The sequence below is a fragment of the Pieris napi genome, chromosome Z (assembly GCF_905475465.1).
Source record: "Pieris napi chromosome Z, ilPieNapi1.2, whole genome shotgun sequence".
Taxonomy (NCBI): Eukaryota; Metazoa; Arthropoda; class Insecta; order Lepidoptera; family Pieridae; genus Pieris; species Pieris napi.
In genome coordinates, this window is record NC_062259.1 from 7,639,420 (window position 1) to 7,661,773 (window position 22,354).

The following is a 22,354-nucleotide window of genomic DNA, read 5'->3' on the forward strand; positions in this document are numbered from 1 at the left end:
GCTTTCAGAGTTACAAGTTTTGATACAAAAATGTAATTCTTATTTTTTTTAACATTTGAAGGAATTAAAATATACTGAACATTCTTTATTAGAAAATATTAATAAGATTTGTCCTAAAATTATAATTCTGTAAAGTTCAGAAGCTTCACAGCCAAGTGTTATATAACTAGATCGAGAGTTTTTATTACATAAATGTGTATTAATTTTATTTAGTATTTTTGTAATGTCATCATGTAATCTTACTTAATTTTATATCTGTAGCGAATATGCATTGTGTTAATAAGTTTATATATATATATTAGTTTTCTTAGTTACTCATGTGGTTGTTTGAAATGTTTTGCTTATAAAAGATAAAGTGTTACTCAAATGTAAATGTCTCCCTTATGTAATGTTTGACCCTTGTTGTCAGGGTATGGGGAGTGTTGTGGTATTCTTGAAACAAATATATTTTATTATATTAAAGCATTATGTCAGAATTGTCGACGTCAAGTTAAAGTTATCGTAACGTTAACACGTCCCTACCTTTTTGTGTAGAACTCAGTAACATAGACTCGGTAAGGTCGAATAGCTACATTCCTGTATCCAATAAAATCTGTCAGATTTGAATTACTTAAGATTTCACTAAACGCTTGAGCTTAATTGCTTGCTTGAGGCATGAACATTGCCATGTAATATAGTTCATAGATAAATTTAATTAAACTGTATCCTTTAATTTACATCGATAAATCCTCTTTTTTAACTACATACCTAGGTAACACTGAAACTGTTTAGAAAATGAAAAACGGCTTAATGTAGAACGTTGCCAATAGTTTTATTGTTCTTCAAAGTAATCTCCGTTCCTCTATACACAACGTCGTATCGGAACCCGTGGGCCCATTCTTTCTTAGAGGTCTCTTCTATGGCATTTTCGTACGCTTTCACCGCATCTTCAGTGCTCGTAAAGCGAATACCTCCAATTTTACCTTTAGTTCTTGGGAATAGATGAAAGTTGCAGGGCGCCAGGTCAGAACTGTATGGCGGATGACTCATTATCTCGACACCTGCCATAGTAAAGTATTCAGTCCGTTTTGCGGAGTGCGCTGCAGCATTGTCGTGGTGAAGGAGGATCCTGCTTCGAGGGCGCTGCTGTCGATTTTTTTTGCAAGACAACAGGCAAACAGCGATTGACATACGAGTCTGCAATAACTGTCCTTCCATCTTCTAGCACAATTGTCGCGAAATAACCTTTCCAACCAAAGAATGAGGCAATCATCTTTTTTCCTTGACTTCTTCCTTTCTTTACCTTAGTTGGCCGATCCTCGAAAATAAACACCCACTGATCTGATTGTCTTTTGGTTTCGGGTTCGTAGCAATATATCCAACTTTCATTACCTGTGACGATGTCAAATACAGCATTTGAATCAGCGCCATTGAACTTATCTAACATTTGGCGACACTAGTCCATGCGAAGGTGTTTCTGGTGGAATATGGGGAATCCATCTGGTACAAAGCTTCATGACGCCTAAATGTTCGTGTATTATTTTTTGAACTTGACTCATACCAATGCCTAGGCTTGCCCGTATCTGCTGATATGTCACTCTCTTATCTTTCTCTATCATGCGTCGCACAGCACGAATGTTATCTTCAGTAGTCGCTGTTAAAGGACGTCCCTCACGCGGATCGTCATTGAAATTGCTACGTCCACGCTTGAACTCGTTAAACCAACTGTAAATATTCGCACGAGATGTGGCTTCATTAAGAAATGCTAAACGCAGCCTATCATTGCCTTGTTGTTGAGTAAGCCCACAACGAAAGTCATAATAAATCATTGACCAAAATCTCACGTTAGGTTCATTTTCACGTGTAACAAGAGTTATAGATTTGCCGCCAATTCACAAAAACAAATGACAAATGAATGCAATATACTACCCCTTAGGTTACCAAAGAGTTCTAAAATTGAAATTCAAAAAAGTTTTCATTAGCAATGTTTCTAACTGGCCAGTTCTAAACTTTTTTCAGTGTTACCCACGTATATACAAAAATTTTATTCAAATATACAGGTTGTTAAATTTTTTTGTTACTTGGATCATATCATGATGAAATAGCTTAATAAAATTTATATTACAAATAGTTAAATTAAGACTTTGCCTTTAAAAGAAGAAAATACGTTAATTGAATTGCCAATAGCTATTTAACACCAGTATTAAAAATCTATAGTCAGAATAATTCATTGGTTCCAGTAGTAATAACTAGTACGCAAAATACAGAATAATTTGTTTACGTAGGAATATTTTCATATCCACTTTCAGAGCTACAATCTCCGGCGCTAACAACCAATTTTGCAACCCCGATAATTAAAAATGGGATGACAATTTGATTCTAGCTCAGTGTTTTCGTTCCTATTTTTTACTAAATAACACATGTAACAACATACGTCTATTGTTAATTTATTGAACATGGTTCTAAAAATAAACTATATTTGTCAAAGTTAATAAGCAAAATTGCATAACATCGTTATATTAATTTAATTAAATATTCCTTGAAACTATATCGCTTTTACTTTATAATAGAAACTAGAAACACGCTTTGGCATGTTTGAACATAAGCTAACGCGCAAACTGCAACTTTTTACTCTAATTCATAATACTTATCGACGCCGTACTATTTTCAACTGTAGCCATTTTCGTAATTAATTTCGCCACGTAATTTTTTTTTAATTATATGATATCCGAGAAAAAACTGCTTCAGTTTTGAAACCGTCAGCAGCCTTTCGGGACTGCGAAGTAAAATGATCAATTGACACAACAGTGTCCTTCTGAGGGTTACAGTTCCATTCTTTCTTCTGCAGATGTGTTTCGACAGAGCGTCAGTTTTTGTCGGACTTCGTGGCGGGTGCTGAGAGTACTGCTGGGGGTAGATTGGCACGATGGTTGGCACCGACGCCTCGTGTCGAACCTTCGAACTGTGACCTTAAAGCTCCAGTCACCGTGGTTCACCCATCAACACGAGTTAATTTACCCGTTGTAGTTCGAGATCAATACGGAGATATTGTGACTTCCTCTGCCGTTAAAATAGAGGTAACACAAATTTATTACTTTGAATTCGAAATGCAAAAATATTAAATTTAATATACCTAGTTTACTTCAAAGATATTTAATATTTATGAAATATGAGCGTCTCCGGAAATAGATTCCTTGAAATTAATTTTCTAACTCCAAGTCAAATGATATTAATTTATATAATTTTCGAGAATGCGTTATATCCTTGACTCTATGTGAATGTATTTAACGTGTTGTTTATCATTAGATAAATGAACCTATCACGAGCTATTGTGACGTAATCGATGCCAGAGGAAGCTATTTTAAGAGGCTTTAATTCTATTGGGCGTAAGCACGGCTAGTTTCCAATTTCAGTAACATCGGCGTCGTAATAAAACATTGAAAAATGAGTTTTCTTACTTACTAATTTAATAAAAATATGAAGCGGGTTATTATTTACACAGCTGTAGAGGAAAGCTTTCACGAATTTTATTTTAGTTTTATTAAAAGTACAAAAACGAATGAAACGTCGCCGCTAAACCGATTGATGAATTGGTCGTACCTTCATTCGATTATATCTCTGAATAGTTTATTGTTATAATAAATAAATAATTATTTTACACTTCTATATTTGGGTTTATTTTTAAAGGTCATAGTACAAAACATGGCCATGTCCCTACGTATGCGTCGACCCACGGAAGCAGAACAAGAGGGTGGAATACCAAATGTACGGTATAGTCCAACAATAAGGGAAACTATGCGTTTTCAAACGATCACTATGATGAAGGTAAAATTTCAGTTATTGATTATATATAACAAAAATTAAGGACAGTCACGACCACGTAAACTTATTTCTTATTTAACAATATAGGCATACCAAGATTATTCTTGGGAAGAACTCCGATTCGCCAGTGGTTTATGGGGTGAGGAAAAGTTGAAAGGCATTGGAATACTGAACGTCCCTACGGAAAAGATAACCGTCAGAGCTCAAACTGATGGTTCATATTCAGCTCTTTGGATTCCGCGAGCCCCAGGCAAATACTTATTTAGATGCACCCTGGACGACCAACCTTCTCCACAGGTAAGTTGTGTAATAGATTGATTCACCGTTTTTTTTCTTAAGTTTAAGGATGACAATATAGTAATAAAAATATAATATTTCTATATAAGGTTATATTATTTTGGTTTTCGTCAGCCAGTTTGATGGACTCAATTTATCCTTAACCAAATCTCTTATGGATTTTATGCTGGAGCTCCCTTCCATTTGATCGCATACAACACAGGGCGGTTGCAATCTTTGACGACCGTACTCTTTCCGATCGGCTTGATCCTTTGGCTTTCATAGAGATTTCCGTTCCCTCAAAATCTGTTACCGGATTTATCATGGGGAGTACTCTGAATATTTGTTCCAACTACTACCTGCGGCTGAATTCCATCATCGGACGTCGAGGCAGAATATAAAATTCCAACACAGCGCTTTTTAAGGCACTTTCTGCCACGGACCACCTATTTATGGAACCAGCTGCCAGTTAAGGTATTTCCAAACCGATACGATTTAGGTACGTACCATTCGGGTTTAGTTGGGCGGCGCGGCGGTTACTTTATTCAAAGTGCCCCCTGGTTTGCCTCCTTGTCCGATGAAAAAAACAAAAGTGCCTCGTAAAACATTTTTTTAAGTCTTTTGAAATATTCTGAAATTAACTTCGTTTATTTGTTCTTCGGCCATTACAAGTAATATTTATTAAAATAATAAGTAGTTATCATGTATACATTTATGTAGAAATTCACAAAAATGAGGTTTCATGTTACCAAAACACTATCATCGTTTTTTGGTTTCCTCTGAGGGTAAAATATTACATAGGGGTGTTAATATAAAAACAATTGTGATATAAACATCTGCCAAAAAATCAAACTTTACATATTAAACATGTTACATTTCAATAACAGGAGGTAATAATAGAAGTCCCGGAAAATGAGAACGTGGATTCTGAAGAATTATGCCCCACGGCAAGGGCTCCCACAAAACTTAAGAAGTTCATGGCACAATGCAGTGCTGGTCTCCGTGTTCGTGCCAGTCCCAGTTTACAAGCTGAAGAACTTGGCAGAGTTCCATCTGGTGCTTATGTCACTTTAATCGAGGAGGTAAACTGTTGTTCCTTGAAATTCTACACGTAGAGTTTTAAAGCTATACTTAGTTATGGGTTTATTCTTACGTGGTATAGTATTGAATAGTTACGTTTAGGAAACAATAAGGAAGGCAGTAGCTCAGTAACGTAAATGAATTTTGAGGGTTTTGATTAGGTGACAAACAAGGATGGGACGTGGGTACGGTTGAACAACGACTCTGTACAAGCTTACGTAGAGGGAAATGTAGACGTTGCCTGGTGTTTGCAGTATCACAGGCAGCTCGACCGCGCCCTACTCGGACCTGTCGAGGATGGACCTACCACTCCAACAGTAAGTTTTGCTGCATATTTTCTACTTCTGTTGTAGTCCACCTATACTCTGATTTTTTATTCCGTAGAATTCTGACCTTTCATAAGTGTTGCTACTAAAAAAGTTCTCCACCGAAAAAGGGACACATTTGACTTATTTGAGGAAAATAAAAAAAATGCTACGTATTTTTTATGTTTTACCTACAAAAAGGTAAATTTAAATATTTACTTACTCAAGTGACCTAATACAAAAATAACAAATATTTGAATATCACGAACAATATATCGAATTAACTTTAATTACTTTATTTTATTCTTTAGCTGGCATCACTATCTACTAATTCCAGGTTTAGTAATCCTTTAAAACAAAAAAAAAATATCTTTACTTGTGCGTTTTTTACTGTTTGTGATGAAAAAAATCGTAATTGCCACTCGTCGTTAAACCATTTTTAATGTGGAGCAGTGCACTTAATAAAATGGGTACATTAACTAACAATAAAATGTATGTATAGATTCAAAAGTTCAGACTCGTTTTGAAATTGAAACATGTGCCCGGGCAAAAAGGTTTGCCATCTTGACTGACATGTCAAAAAATGATAGCTGTCAAAACTCTACGGAATTAAAAATCAGAGTATAATATTTTAAGGCCTGTATTCACTTTGATTAGGGCGAGTGCAAGTGATTAGTGCAGGTGATTAGTGATTAGGAATAAACAAGTGTGGACAGCGACTGATTAGTGCAGGTGATTAGTTGGCTGCGTAGTAAAGTGATTAGAAGCGTGTTCTATTTTTTTGCGAGTGAACTGCGAGTAGTGACGTCGCGTGCGCCCTTTCGTCGTCCCCACTCGCAGCGTGCCTGTCAAACTATATAACAACTGAATTTACTTAACAGAGCCACTAATAATTGGACACTACTTGCACTACACACCTGCACTAATCAATGTCAATTACTAATGACTTGCACTCGCACTAATCAAAGTAAATACAGTCCTTGAAAGCGAAAAGCGAAAGTAATTGCGTCAGTTTTATTATCTAAATTCATACCCTAACTTTATATATGCGAAGATTATTTCTGTATGCTTAAAATAACTATTACACTGATTATTAATTTACACTTAATAATCAGTGTAATAGTTATTTTAAAAATAGTGATTGTCAAAAAGTTATGGCAATTTATTCATAGAGCAAGGGTATAGGTGCAATAAGCATATTTTTATAACAGTACACGGAAAATGCAATTAATCGCTAATTTCTCATACTAACAAATTGAGATTAAATTGATCGATATATTTGACATCATTGCAAATTCATTTATACTAGAGAACAGCATAAATGGCAACACCGCTCATTGCGGTTCGGTAGGATGAAAAGAATACATATACCACCGGAACGTAAATATTGTCGCTAAGTTCTTTGTGTCGAAATCATAAAAAAAAAAAAAAAATTTTATGGCTCTGGCACGATTTGTGAATTAGCCAGCGTCAAGTATAGGATTTTTTATAATTCGTGCTTGTCTTTAGAAATTCGACCGTGCCCTCCATGTACGGTTTAGGCACTCGCCCGGTACCGCACAACCCTCCCAAAGGCCGAGAACAAATTTAAATTAAATTTAAACTTGCCCTCGAACCGGGAATCCAACCCGGTACCCCTCACCGCTAGGCTATGAGGCCTCCAAACCATAACATTAATAATAAATTCAAAACAAAAACTAATTCGAATTAATAATATACGATATGGATACGATTGTTTACTTTTAGATTAAGTTAAATCTCAACTATACACAATGTGTGCCGCGAAGCGACCTATAAAAACAATTCGATCGACTTTTTAATTTCAAAACCATAAATTGTAAAAAATATTACAGCGATTCTACCAACCCACGATTCATCATAAAGTTACTTAAGGTAATGAATAAAATCACAAAACATGTCTTCAGCGATAAAGCCCAAAAGGTAATATTGTTTGGCGTTTCTAAAATTGTATATATCGCGTAAAATTCCTAGAATTAGCGGTCTAAATACTTAATTCAGATAAATGTATATATAGCTTGTAATAAATTCATTAGGTTCACGTTTCATTAAATTGGGTTAACTCACGTTATTAAACATTATGTAAAAACCATACATAACATAGTTTAAACAAGAGCTGTTGCTGAGCTAGGCGAAATAAAAGAATTTGGTGATAGGGTAACCGATCATAAAACATTTGTTGTTTTTTGTGCTTGACTCATTAGTCAAGCTACTTTGTTTGTACGTACGAGATTATTTTATGTATGAAAATTATTCCTTTAAGATGTACGAGTTCTTGGTAAGTCTTCTTTAGAATAAAATGAAGTGTTGGATCACATACATTTTTAAGGTTTCCGAGTAGCTTTTCACTCCTCTTTGCGGCACTTCACTTCAACGGTTAACTTTTATTAATGTCTAAGAAGACTATCTCTTGTTAGCAAATATAATTTTAAATTTATTTTTACCTATAGTTTATTAAAATGAAGTGTCAGCCGGAAGAGGCAATGTATTTCCTGAAGAACTCAAAAACCTCGGAGAAAAAGGTGTTAAAATCATGAAAGACTTATGTGACCAGATCTGGGAATCGGGCAAGTGGCCGATGGACTTGGCATAATCTGTGCTAATACCGCTATACAAAAAAGGCTCGACAAAGTAGTGCGAAAATTTTCGAATAGTAGCTTTTATTGCGCACGGTAGTAAAGTCACGCTCCACATAGTTTTCGGACGCTGACAATCATATCTGCAGCGACAAATAACCAACGAACAGGACGATTTTACCAAAGGTACAAATCGCGGGAACTCATTAGATACTTTAGGCAACTCAGAAATAAAGCCGAGAATTCATGCTATTCAACGTGCCCATGATTAAGTGTTTTCTTGATTATTCTATGGTTTTCGACTGTGTAAGATGAGATAGCTTATCGAAGATCCTTAGAGAGATGATCGTTACAGAGCACTTAGTGGAATTGATTGCCAGCCTATGGGAGAAGGGAGAGTCAATAGTCAGGGTAAATCTCGTAGAGTCTGGGCCTTTCAAACCGCAAAGAGGCGTTTGACAGGGATGCATCTCCTTCTGTTCAATATTTATGGCGAATATATTATGAGGGTAGCGCTAGAAGGTTGGGATGGAGGCATTTCGATTGGAGGCAACAAAATTAGATACGCAGATGACACAAAATTATTTGCCTCCTCAGAACGGTAAGTGACGGAACTCTTTACCAGGGTGCAGCAAGCAAGCGAAATGGTCGGTCTTTATATTAATAGGGTAAAGACAAAACTCATGTTAGTGGATCGGGCTAGACTTTTGGACTGGACAATTTCGGTCACATAGACAAATCGACTGAGGTCAAAAGTTAAGTAGGGCACAGCAGGGGATGGCCCGTGCGGCGTATTTTGTCTACTAACGATATTTCCCTTCTTTTCGCTCAAAAGCCTAACACAAAACGGTAACATCTCTTGTAAAAAACTATCTATTGTATACATACAAGTTGTTGTTTGTAGTAAAAAGGAAAAAATAATGTGACCAAAAAAAAACGGCTAAAATAATTTTGTAGTAAATATTTAATAAAAATTTAAGTCAAGTAGTAGTAAGTAAAACAATTCAAAAAGTTTACTACAACAGACGGTTATATCTATATTCTTCTTAATGGAAGTCACCTTAAAGTGTTGTTTCTTTAGGAGGAGGGTTTGAGCAGCTGGAGTCGATTAGATGCCCCATCAGCAATACCAACACGGCCTAACAAAAGTGATGCCGCCGATGATGGTAAGCATTTTATCTCTTTTTGGATAATTATTATCAAAGAATGGCTAACTCGTCTAAATTTCTCATTTCCAGATATAACAACAGAAGAGAGACCTTTTCCGTTTTCTATCGGATGTGATCTTGGAGATGTAAGTTTTTTAAATGATATTTATAACCATTTGTTATTTTTTTTTCAGTTAAGTAGCTAAAATAATACGGTAGAAATCTCTAATGTTATACATTTTTTAGGAGGACGAAAAATCACATGTCCCGGAACCAAGTAAATTTGAGAGACGAATGAGGAATGAAGCAGTCGCAAGGATGCAGCAGCAAGCTGCAAAAATTGTACAACTGCCTGAATTACCTATGTATGTTTTAGAGTTTACGCTTACCTAAAGGGCTACGTTCTCATAAGTTATGTACAAAATAATTTGTATTTTAAAACAGATATTTTTGTTAAATAATCGAATTTCTTGAATTTATGAATATAATAAGGGATTCTAATATTAATCTTTCTAACTTTAATCAAAAAATGAATTGTTTAGAGACCAATATCGTCGCAACAACGGAAATGGGGATGGAGATGACGAAGATCTAGGACAAGCTATACGCCCCGTAATAAATGAAGTAAACGTCGCAAATATTATTGCTGATGTGAACGATGCAAACATTATTAATGCTGTGGATGCTGTAGCAGCAGTTCTTGATGAAAGCGCTAAAGTAGTCAACGATGCTAGCAGAGACGATTTCGTTCATAAACCACCAGCTATGGATCCAGCCGATAACGCACAAGAAATCGCGATTGGATCGGATGATAATGAGGCTAACGCATTGAAACCTTGTCCTAAAGATGTTGAAGTCGATGAAAACATAGAAGCTGTTCAAACTGCAAATGACAAGCCCGATGCCAAGAGCCTTAATGATGAAAATAATGTAAGTAAATTAAAATGTTGTTTGATTGAATTTTAGCAATGCATTATTATAATCTGTGCAACGTTTACATATAGGATAAAATAGAAGAAGAGAAAAAGCTAACACAAGCTGCAACACAAACTTCGCCCGAGACTAGTGTACAAGGACAAAGTTCCGATCAACCTACACCCAGTACATCAAAGGTAACATAAAAAACTAAATTATAACTTATTTCATCGGTATGGCACATTCTTGATTTTGACACACAACAAAGATAAAAGATAACAACTATAAACATGAAATTTGACTTTCATTGCAAAGCATTAAATTTCGGTAGTTTAGGTCGTAATAAGACGGAAAAAAAATATATGGCATGAAAAACTTTGCTTTTGTGCTTAGAAGACTGATTGAACAAAATTTTAAAAAATCTCGGATTTTAATTTTTGATTGAAAATAAAACGATTGAAATAAAAATGTTTATTATTTTTGCTATCAAATTAGCTTACAGAAAAGTGGAAAATAACTTAAAAGTGCACACTTTTACTTTTTCTTTTATGTTCATAGCTTCTTTCTCTCAATAAACCCCAAATATAGTCGCCCATCATGTTTTCATTGTATTGGCCTTGATAGCGTTGTTCAAAATTCATGATATCCTGATGGAACCGTTCTCCTTGCTCTTCGGAATAGGCTCCCATATTGTTTTTAAATTTATCCAAATGAGCATGCAGCATATGTACTTTTAATGACATCCTGCAGCCCATGACCTTAAAATTTGTAAGCATATCCTCAACCAACTTTTCGTAGTTTTCAGCTTTATTATTTCCTAAAAATCCACAAAAGCAAACTTTATACCGAAAAAAGGTATTTTCGTTTTTGTGCATAACTAACTGGAAAATAATAGTATAAACTTTAGGACAAAGAACGAAAATTTTTTTGTAGAGTCGTGTAATAGATAGAAAGCCTTCAATAACGAGAATACTAGAATTACAATACTTATCTATTCAAGGTACAAATTTGTATTGACAGGGTGAAAAAAGAGTTGTCGTAAGAGAACGTGTTGGAAGTATATCTAGCTTTAAGCAGTCTTCACCACCGCCTTTACCGGCTCGAACTAAGCTAGCACCCATCAAGAAGCAAGCACAGAGCCCAGCCCAGGGTGAATGTCTACGAGCCATATTTGCCGCGTTATTGTGGCATGAAGGTAAAATATTATATATATTTATTTTTTAGCACTAATAAACAGTGTCAATGTCTCTTGTGATTGATTCAAACATAATGAAATTTTTAGTTTATTTCTTAAAGATATATAGATTCTAATTAATAATTATCTTATTTTTTTTATTACTTATTTACTTGTTTCATTTGGTGTATTCAGAAATAGAGAATGCTAGGCCCCATTACAATAATTATTACTTCCACGGTTGTAAGCTCAAGACATCGGGACATAAAATTCAAAATCAAAACTAAAATGTATACTTTATATACCTATATATTTCTAATAATATATTTCCAGGGACCGTCCATGATGCAATAGCGTGTGCAGCCTTTCTTAAATTCCATCCACAATTACCAAAGGCTGGTGCGACGGTAGTGACACGGGCTGTCGCACAAGATTCCCTTTTGCCCAAACATCAGCGCCATTCTGTTGAAGTTTCCAATGCAGGTATGATCACATTTGGGTTTAAAAGTAGATATTTATTAAATTAATAGCACTATTTTAAGTGTAATTTTGTATATGTTATATATACGATCTTGCAATATAATATCCATCACATATGCGTGTATATTGCAAAATAAATAATTTTCTTTTATTTAATACCAGCTCAGTTTCACATGCGTTTATTTGATCGTGGTATCATGTCGTTAAATGGACTCACCTCGTTCGTTCGTTCGTATCGTTTCATCAAAAAACTCTTCATGTCTGAGTACCTATATACTTTTAGGTATAACATATTTATTGCCATATAAATTAAGGCAAGGTGATATTGCCTTTTTAAGCATACTTTAATTTATTTTTTTGTAATTTCAGGCCAGTACCTTCGAATAAACCCATCCACGCTAGAAACGTTGACCCGTTCAGGTACCGAGGCAACTGCAAGTCGAGCTCGGCGAAGCGACATTAACATAACAATACGCGAAGAAGATTCCCATTCTACCATATGTGAAGCTGGTCAGTATATTTCTTCTAGTTTTCTCAAGTTTCCTTCAACGTACGAGCGTACGAACTTCAATTGCGTACATGTAGTGTCGCGCGCCTAGCAACTAACTAATACTGCTCTCATCTCATGTTTGTGAATAAGACTAAGATAATATTCAGATACATTGACAATATTATCGTGATTTTAAAATATTTTAAGGATTAATTATATGCGAAACGTGTTCAGAGAATCGTGGCATGAATATGTATGAAAAGATAAGTACTTATTACCATTGATGCATTTGGTTTTAAATCAGCTTGATTCAAGTATTGATTCTAAAAAAAAAATCAATTAAATTAAAAATAAGCCTGTATTGACCCTACTTTGACAATTTATTACTTAGAAAGCAATAAAATATATACTACGAACATAAACCTATCAATTAAAATAATATGATTACACAATGGAAGACTTGTAGCCATACTCAGAGTTGTTCATTAAATGATAACGACAGCAGCAATACATTTAAGATGCCTTAAATTATTAACTAATTAGATTTTTTTTAGTTTATTTTGAAACGTTAACGTTTTTGAGACGTTTCAAAATACTGTTGTTAATTTTCACTTACCTAAATCCTAGCGCGAGGGACGATACAAATTCCGTTTCAGGATCTGTCAAAATTTATTTATTCAGTACTCAACAATCTTTAACTCTAATAATAAGCAAAATCTACTATTTATCGCATAATTTATTTATGAAATTTATAACATCGCGCCGTGGGTGTTTTGAGAAACTAAACCTAAGCACGAACATGAAAAAAAAATGAAAATGTTTATTTGTATCTCAAATTTTACATTAAATACATGAGTTGAGACAGCCCCCGTAAGTAGTCAGACACTTGTGTTGGGGTTGGCTCGCTACTTCCCTTATTTATACAATATTGAGACAGTTAAAACGGTAAAAAAATAAATTAAATGAAATGTAATTCTCATAAAGAACATACATCGTTAATTTAGAAATTTACTGAAAATCGATGCGTTCCAGTCAAAAACTATTGTATTGACGTATATAAACGATATACGACGTATATAAACACGTGAAAACATAAAAAAATACGGTCAAACATTTCCTCAGGCCCGTCTACTGCGTCAACCTCAACATCAGTAGTAAACGTGCTTCCTCCGGCACTGCGCGCTCTTGTTGCTTTGTGGGATTCACTTTGCGACGCCGACCAACTAAATGCCGCTACGGACAAGTAAGGAGTTCAATAATTTCCTTATTTAAACACAAGCCAAAAAATTCATACACATATGCAAGTGTGATAGTTATTTGTAAAATCTATCGTTACTTCGGCCTTAAATATTTTCTAAGGCTTATTATAAATAAAAGTTTTAAAAATCTCAAAGTTGGTTAGCTGATTGTATAAATTACTAATTTTATTACGTATAAGTGCCCTAATAACTTCCTTTTTGGCTTTCAGGCTTAAAAAGGAAGAAACGAATGATAACGATGAAATAGGACCACTTGGGGGTGCTTTACGTAAGAAAAATTGGAAGCAAGCACCATCAATGAAGTTACCTTCTATGAGTAAGTTTCCTTACATTTTTCTAAACTTTATCAATTTATAACATTAGTGAGTCAATTTCGGTCGGTTTATTGATACTGAATATTAAGATAATTATATTCACAGAGTATCAATAGTGTTTCGATTCGGAATACCAAAAAATACACTTTACAAGAAATGACAATGACAGATCATGGGACTTCATAGTTTATTAACATATACGAACTAATCAATAATTGCCGTATTCATCAAGCACTTTCAGATATCATACTTTAGAACAGAGAAAAACATTGAAATATTTCTTCTATTAACTCCTTGTAAAACATGACAAATACCTTAGCAAGTCTTCATTATCAAATACATGACTGAAATATTGTATCTTAGTCCGCTGTGAACTATGTGGTGGAGCGAATGTTTCGCCACCCTTGGCCTCGCACATGCGTAACACACATCCCGGGTGCCGAGCACCAACCAACCGCGGCTACGACCGAGCTGGTACTTATAAACACGCTGATCCTATACCATCCACTGCTGACAGCCCAGCGTCTGCCTGTGGACAACTTGCTCAAGGTACCAAAATTTCACAACGCACGAGTTATAGATTATTATCGAAGGCGTGTGCTGTTTTACTCGCGTTCGATTTGACGCAAAACCGGTTTTGTTTTTAAGTTTACATTTTAATAAGGTAATTTTTAAGTTTTACGGTTTATATCAAACGCGGGAAAGATCGTTAAACAATACCGTTTAAACTCGTCGATTAAATTTGTCTACGTTTACCTTTGTTCTAAAATTTTGGTATTGCACTGTGCACCAATAATACTGTTTAATACTATTCAAAATCTCTAAGGAAGTAATTAAATAAGGATTTAATCTCATAACCCGTGACCATCACTAAATATAAGTAGAAATTATATCTCCAATATAGTTGTGATATGTGATTTTTATAATTTGTATCTGTATATATCTTGAGTTTATATTTGTATAATTTATGGCAATTTATATTTATTTCTTTAAAATATAGTATTTATTATAATTTTGCATGTAAAGCATGGTTTGATGAATTATTTTATATATTAATTTCCGTTTAATTAATTTTCCTTTGCAACGTCGCCGACCATTTTAGACCTTATCGGTGTGAAAATACGCGCTACCTTAGCAGCGTACCAGCTCTGGTACTTGTACTGCGAGAAATGTCGAGAAAAGGCGCTCAAAGCTTCGAGTGTTAAGCCGAAGAAGACCGTAATGATTTCGGACACGCCTTTGAGACCCGAGCCCGAGATTGACCACAACATTATGAAAGATAACGCAATCTTTCTCCTGGATTTGACTCCTCTCAATACATCCGGTAAGGATTTTTACCTTTAACATATCGTGTTTTTGACTGACTAGCGAGTTGTTTATGCTGACTACAGTCCTAATCTATTAATAACTCATATTAAGATCCCAACCGTTTAAAAATTCATCAAACTTGGCCAGCTGTTTAGTACGATGTTAATTACTATATAGTCTTACGTATTCGATTACAAACCCTAAGAAGTATAAAAAAATAAGCAAGTATGAAATTGCACATAGTATTGTCTTTTATTGACATAACTTTTAGACATACTTTTTGACGACTTTTTGACGACTTTTAGTCGATACCAACTCCAGGGAAATAAATACAGATAACACAACTTTTTCTACAGCTGTGATACTTTTTGACATTCAACACCTTTTGTCTTCAGTCACCGTGACCACGCAAGCTGTAAAGCACGCGAAACGTCGGTTTAATTTAAAATTATGTAACATAATTGTAAATTTATAATAAAACATAACTTCAAATCCGTTAAAAAAGTGTTTTTCTAAGTATGAAATCGTTGCGTTTATATTTGTGTTTCGTCATAACCAATAACTGTATTTATTTAACATAAAAATTTACATTTAGAAGCTCCTAATGCATCACCTTGGCAAGACGTCTCTTGCCGAAGTCCGCCAACTCCTCCGGGAAGCTTATGGCAACCAGCGCCCCCCTTTCAATGTCTCCCAGCCTTAGGCGTTGCCCCGAAAACAAGTGCCGCTGACGCAGCAAGATACCACTCACTTGGGAGACCTATGCCCGTAACGAATGTGGTAAGACATATTTAGGTTTTTGTGTTCATAATAGTAACTAGCAAACTCGGCGAACTCCGTTTCGCCACCAGATGGCTTCGTTTTATGTAACATTTCGTTTGGTGATCCCGCTTTTCTGTTGAAATTTATCCTGAATTTTCTTTGCTATAAACCTCACGGAGGCCGAGACCTTTCCAACGAATGCAAAACCGTGGAAATCGGTTCGTGCGTTCTGGAGTTATAGCGTCAGGAAGGAAAACCCGACTTATTTTTATATAGTAGATATATTATACTACTTATTTTTATAGACACTCGTAACAAAGCTTTTGCTTCATATATATTTTAATCAGTAGAACCTCGTTAAGTCGAACCTCGATAAGTCAAAAACCTCCAAATCTCGAAAAAATGTTTTGTTCCCTTCCCTTAAAACACCAAAACCTCCATTACTTGAAATCTTGACCCTCTGTTAATCGAAATAATCACCGAGTCCCTCCAAGCCATTTTGGTACATATTTTCACTCTATAACTCGAAAAATTAAATTTGACCTCTGTATCTCGAACATAGGAACGTTTTATTTTACAACCTTTAAAATTTGATCATTTGGAATTTATTATCTCTATTGTTCGAACAAAAATAAGTTACCGACTTTAAGAACTTGCCGACAATGTGAGTACACTATTGTTTCTTAGAAAACATTTTAGGAGTATACAATAATAAATTTATGACTCATGGAAACACGTGTTTGCTTGCTTTGTGTCAGGTGTTCAATTTTGATTCCCATTGAAATTTAGCTATAACTTTAACTCAAAATTTATAAGAATAAACCTCAAACTCTTTATGTCGAATCAAAATCCGCCTAAGTCGAAATCCTCCATAAGTTGAAAACTCTATAACTCGAATTTTTTGGCGTCTCCCTTGATGTTCGACTTATAGAGGTTCTACTGTATTGAAACTTTAATTTATTATTTTATTTTCATAGAATAACCCATTCGTTCCAAACGAAATGACAAGCTCTCAGTATCCAAGGGTACATCGATCTGTTTCGATGGGACAGGCTGGTGGAAGGGATTTGGCTTCTGCCGCAAGACCGCCACTTACTAAATTTGAGCCAGATTCTCATGAGGCACTTTCTGGTGAGTACTTTTTATACGGGACACTGGGATAACAATAATATTATTAGTTTTAAGATTAAATTTCATCTTCTTTAACAGTTTTTTATATACAAGGAGATATCTACTGAGCCTGATAACATGTAGATTTTTAGGTCTAAGACATGCTGATATTACTCACGTTGGATGTTTATGTTCACCATAATAACAAGTATTATTGGCGCACGTATACCTTATTCAATTGAATTTTAGGACCTTTGGGTTGAGAGTCGCACGCCTAAACAACAAGGCCAACTTGGCTTGTATAACACATCAAAACGAATACCTTGTAATATATACATATACATAATAAGTTAAGTCGCGACCTAAGATTCAGAATAAGTTTCAGCGTCATTCATAATCCTATGCACATCAAATAGAGGTACTTACCTTGACCATACATCTAATTATGAAACCGAAAGGCAAAAACATCAGATCATTTGGTTAAAAATATAATAAAGAGTAGCCTTTAAGTTTACATTTTTTGTAGGTGCTGGTTCCTCACTCCTCTCTCAGCCAAGTGCAGCCCTTCAGAAACTTGTTGGTTGCGATTGGACTTCAGAAGGTGGAGGAGTTTCCGCTTTCACAACTCCGCGAGTCGAGTCTGACATCTTGATGAGAAACCCTGTCCTTACATTTATCGTCGCTAAACGAGATCTGCAGACCCATAAGCAGAAACTTGACGCCATTGTTCGTATAAACACGGTTCGACAATATGCGTTTGAGGTCAGTATGATTCAAACCATATTAAAATATGTACTCTGTCTTTAACTTAGCTAGCTTATCAATTATCCTAAAGATTAAAAAATATCATTATTTGTGTACGTATAAGTTTAAGCTATTACCGCTAACTTACCTTAAATTTCTATGTTCTTCTGGTGAAATGAAATTCAAGTTCCACATTTAATGAAAAACGCTTATAAAGCAAGGTTCTAATGTATTAGGTAAAATTTTACATTATAGGCCCTAAACTGGTTCCTGCGTTCGACAACTCAACCGACATGTGTCCACGATGTCATGTGGTGGTTCTGCAACGCACTCGACACGTACGCTCGAATAGTTCAACCACCTGATGCTGATGAGGAAAACAAAGAGGTGAATGGAATTAATATTTAACTGGATTATATATAACATATAGTTATTACTCATTATAAGATCAATTTGTATATTAGCGAATTAGGTCTCAACCCCGCGTTTGAATTTATGCACCAATGCGTTTTTCTTTCTGTGTGCCAACAGCATTTGTACGATGAAGGATATCATCGTGAAAAAACCGGATGCACTAAGCCAAAATCTAAAGAAAAATTCAGTGTTGAAATAGACGCAAAAATGTACACACTTATTTTCGGAACTTCATAAATTTTTTATAGATTTTGTTGAACTGTGTATATAATAAATAAATTGAGTCCAGAGCTTTCATCTCGGTAATAATTGTTAATGTCGTAAGACGTTTTAGACCATACCATAACTTATAAAGAAATATGGTTTGTAAAAAAATGTGATGGAAATATTTCAGAACGTCTTAAACAACGATGCGAGCCGTGGTATAATCCCAAGTGCTGCGACATCTGCTCTATGCCCTGGAGGTAGAGCGGCACGTGGTGCTCGTGCGGCCTTCCACGCCTTCCTGGGTTCCATCAGCGCCCTTGCCCCATCCTTACCACCAGCCACTGCTGCCAACCTTCAAGCAGTTCGCTGCTGGGAACTGCACTATTCACAGCACGATCGGGCTTTCTTGCACAGGTATACAATTGACTTAACTATGAAGATGTCTATTTCTCAACGGTGATTGTGTTAGAAGAATTTGACGTTTATAAAATTGTTTTGTTGCTAAAAATTATACTACTTTGACTTACACACTTATGATATTTTATCTCTGTTTGTGACTCAATGTCTCGATTGTAAAAAAAATCCGTAGCATTCTTAGAATTGAATACACAACCAATGATTTCACTTATTAGTAAATGACATGTGATAATGATGATTTAACATTGCTTTTTTAATGCTGCTTGGAATAAGATCGCAAGTGTTTAGTGTTATAAGCAAGATATTGTCGCATACTGAGGACGGGGTCTATGAAGATGGCATTTTGGGAGCACTACATGAAAGCTATCAGAGCTTTATTAATAAGGTATACGTATTATGCGATTATCTGCAACATATTTTACACTCAATTCAATTTTATAAATTATTTTTTAAATCATAGGTTAGATATTTTTGTAACTGTTTGCTTATTACTAAGCTGATCTTATGTGTATTTTCAATAATGATGTTCATTTTTCTGCAGCAGTGTGTAGATTTTATATGTTAGCTATATAAAATCTACACATTATAAATTCGTATAGTACGGAAATACAAAAATTATTCCTACCTCATAATTTAAAATGTATTTTTAGCAACAAAATTATTTATGGAGCTGTCCAGAAGTCACCGGTTGGTGTACTATAACGGTCTCTTCGCGAGAAGGCATGGCTGGTGCCTTAACAGATAATACCACTGAGACATTTTGGGAATCGGGTGATGAAGACAAGAACAGAACCAGGTGGATTCAAATTGCATACAACGGAGGATCAGCTGAAGATCGGCCACATATTGTCTGCGTACACATTGATAATACGAGAGATACTGCGGTAAGAAAATAATTTCTTCTAATTAATATTTTTAGTCACAGATTTTTTCTAGAGGCGTTGAGGAAACAATGATCTAGTAACAGAATTCTGCAACAATTTTTCTTGTAACGATATTGTAGCTTATATGGAACACTATTGTAATGCGCTTATTAAAATGTTTTCTATTTTAATCCGTGGATATTTGACGTATGCAACTACGTAGTCTGTGGTATGGTAGTCAACGATTTATGAAAAATATTGGTAGTTGGAATAAAATTATTTAGATATTTTGCACTAGTTTACTTTGGTTTTATTTTATTAAGGCGTTGCGGATAATATGAGTAAGATAAAAGTAACCGTTCTAATGTGCCAATATATCCCAGTTTAATTTTATTTAATCTAAACAAAACGTTATCTATTTGCTTTTTCAGACAAAGACGCAATTGATAACTTTTTGGTATAGCGGTGGACCATCAGAGTTACTGCAAATGATGGATGTTGATGTTGATACGAAAAATGCTCATTGGGTGTGCTACATATTGCCTAGTAAGTCATAATAAAATACCCGTGAAAACCTATGCGACAATTGTTTCCCAAACAAAACATTACTTCATTAACATGAATTAAAATAAATAAAATACGTAAATGAATCTCATTAAAAAACGAATTTAATGATTTGATTGATTGTAGTATGGTCATTGTAAATGAAATTGTCTATGTCATTTCAACTTTATTATAATTAATTTAATATTCTCGCTTATTACTGTAATTCAAGTACATCTAAGTATAACCATATATTTTAAATATGATGTAATTTTATAGAATCCTCAAGCATATCTGTACGTGTACGTTGTGAATTACGTGGGCCTGACCCGGCTGTACGTGTACGCCAAGTGCGCGTACTTAGCGGTCCACAACCCCACGGTACGCTCTCACTACAAAACCATCCGTTACACTCATTGACTGAAAAAGATACGCTCCGTGTCTTCAGATTATTGACGTCACAAGTAAGTATTATGATTCCGCGTGCAGTAGTAGTAGTAGTAGTAGTAGTGTTATATAAATCATGTTTAATTTTTTACTATTATTAGGTAGTGTTGCTTATTGAGGCAAGTTCAGGAGAAGGTTTTAAATCCCTTAATGTTTTAGGTATTTGGTAAGCTCCTGGAGTGGGAACAAACTGGTGATTCTGAAGGTGTGGTTGCTGGTGAGAGCACTGGTGACGACAGCGATCTACGCGAACATGTTGTTGGGATATTGTTCGCCGGGCACAAGCTTACCACCTTACAAAAACAAGTTAGTGTTATATTAATTAGGTTCTAACCAACTCACCGGCATGTTTCAATATATTGAAATGTACTGTGATGAAAAAACTTTAGCAAATTTCAATATTGCGGCAATTGCTCATCAAAAATCTAAAACATTTCTTCAATTATACTATTTAAAGTATATGAATATATATTTTATAACTACTACCTCGTGACCGATACATCGTCTTATGAATATAAAGTATAAGATAGTTCAACATATATACAAAAATAATACGCAAAAATCGATGACGCGTCATACACTAAAGGCTGATTGCCTGTTTGTCTGTAAAATATTCTTTTGCTGAAACAGTCGCAGTAAACACACTCATAAAGGATCGTAATTTGTAATTATTAGTTATGAGAACTAAACTCATATTTTTTAATAATGTGAACAAGAGATGGGCTAAGTCAGGGATATTTTAAGGCCTACAATATTTGATGGTGCTGTGGGATAAGAAAGCTATGGAAAGCCACTTATCCGACAGTATTTTTTAAGGATATTTAAGCAAGATGTACCACGGTTTTCTTCACTTTCCTTTCTATTAATATGATTAACAAACCTAAAAAAAAAATCACAGATTAGCTTTTAATACGTTAGCTAACTGCTCCACAGTTATACTTGATCTAATTCGTTGCTCCAGGTCTGACCTGGCTGCTGCGAATACTGGAAATTACTTTTTTTTTGTAGGTGATGTCTCATATTGTTTGTGCTATTGGCTGTGAGGCGTCCCGAGTTCGTGATGATTGGGAGACGGCCCTTTTATGCGCTGAAGCAGTTGACAGGTCTGATGAAGATGCGCAACCGAGATTGGCACATCAGCAGGACAACTATTGCTTTGAAATGCTGTCATTGGTAGGCAAAACTGTTCTAAAAGATAGAAAATTTAAATAACATTCTGAAATTTAGTTTGTATAATTTGGCATTGATTAAAATTTTAAGTTTAGGTAAAAATAATACTTCAGATGTCTAGTTAGATATGTCGACTTAGAAAACAGTGTGTCTTATAATAAAATGTTGACAAATCTAAATGTTTGTGTTGATCTGTGTAATCTGAGTATGTGTATTTAATTGATGTTAACAGCTTTTGGCGCTAAGTGGAAGTGTGGCCGGGCGTTCTCATCTTGCCCAAAGAACTGAACTCTTGGCTGATTTATTAGCATTGCTTCATACTGGCAGCGACCGCGTGCAACGACAGGTAATAATATATATTTAGCAAACATAATTATGATGTAACGTTATTCGTTATATTAAATTATGTACTCATTTCAATGTAAAAGTATAAATTTTAGACATCAATTAGGTTATTTTTCTAATAGAATTAAATTGCAACAGCACATTAGGTAATTACTATGTAGTGAAATCTACAATCAGCGCTTATAAAT

General features: G+C 34.9%; 1 protein-coding gene across 6 annotated transcripts in view; it reads left to right on the forward strand.

The window, feature by feature from the left end:
• LOC125062457 (E3 ubiquitin-protein ligase MYCBP2) overlaps positions 1-22,354 on the forward strand; it is a 93,547-nt gene that overhangs the window by 59,680 nt on the left and 11,513 nt on the right. For 2 of the 6 annotated variants that reach the window (XM_047668403.1, XM_047668404.1), the window contains exons 36-64: positions 2,828-3,056; positions 3,667-3,804; positions 3,889-4,098; positions 4,965-5,159; positions 5,319-5,474; positions 9,138-9,222; positions 9,295-9,350; positions 9,451-9,569; positions 9,747-10,134; positions 10,209-10,316; positions 11,140-11,314; positions 11,627-11,776; positions 12,143-12,283; positions 13,386-13,506; positions 13,732-13,838; positions 14,200-14,385; positions 14,939-15,160; positions 15,740-15,924; positions 16,884-17,037; positions 17,543-17,778; positions 18,016-18,147; positions 18,569-18,795; positions 19,072-19,183; positions 19,449-19,682; positions 20,093-20,207; positions 20,484-20,668; positions 20,811-20,957; positions 21,660-21,824; positions 22,054-22,167. In XM_047668403.1, the coding sequence (XP_047524359.1) occupies positions 2,828-3,056; positions 3,667-3,804; positions 3,889-4,098; positions 4,965-5,159; positions 5,319-5,474; positions 9,138-9,222; positions 9,295-9,350; positions 9,451-9,569; positions 9,747-10,134; positions 10,209-10,316; positions 11,140-11,314; positions 11,627-11,776; positions 12,143-12,283; positions 13,386-13,506; positions 13,732-13,838; positions 14,200-14,385; positions 14,939-15,160; positions 15,740-15,924; positions 16,884-17,037; positions 17,543-17,778; positions 18,016-18,147; positions 18,569-18,795; positions 19,072-19,183; positions 19,449-19,682; positions 20,093-20,207; positions 20,484-20,668; positions 20,811-20,957; positions 21,660-21,824; positions 22,054-22,167 (4,792 nt within the window). The remainder of the gene's footprint in view (positions 1-2,827; positions 3,057-3,666; positions 3,805-3,888; positions 4,099-4,964; positions 5,160-5,318; positions 5,475-9,137; positions 9,223-9,294; positions 9,351-9,450; positions 9,570-9,746; positions 10,135-10,208; positions 10,317-11,139; positions 11,315-11,626; positions 11,777-12,142; positions 12,284-13,385; positions 13,507-13,731; positions 13,839-14,199; positions 14,386-14,938; positions 15,161-15,739; positions 15,925-16,883; positions 17,038-17,542; positions 17,779-18,015; positions 18,148-18,568; positions 18,796-19,071; positions 19,184-19,448; positions 19,683-20,092; positions 20,208-20,483; positions 20,669-20,810; positions 20,958-21,659; positions 21,825-22,053; positions 22,168-22,354) is intronic. The other 4 variants (XM_047668406.1, XM_047668408.1, XM_047668405.1 and 1 more) reach the window with 3 other exon arrangements.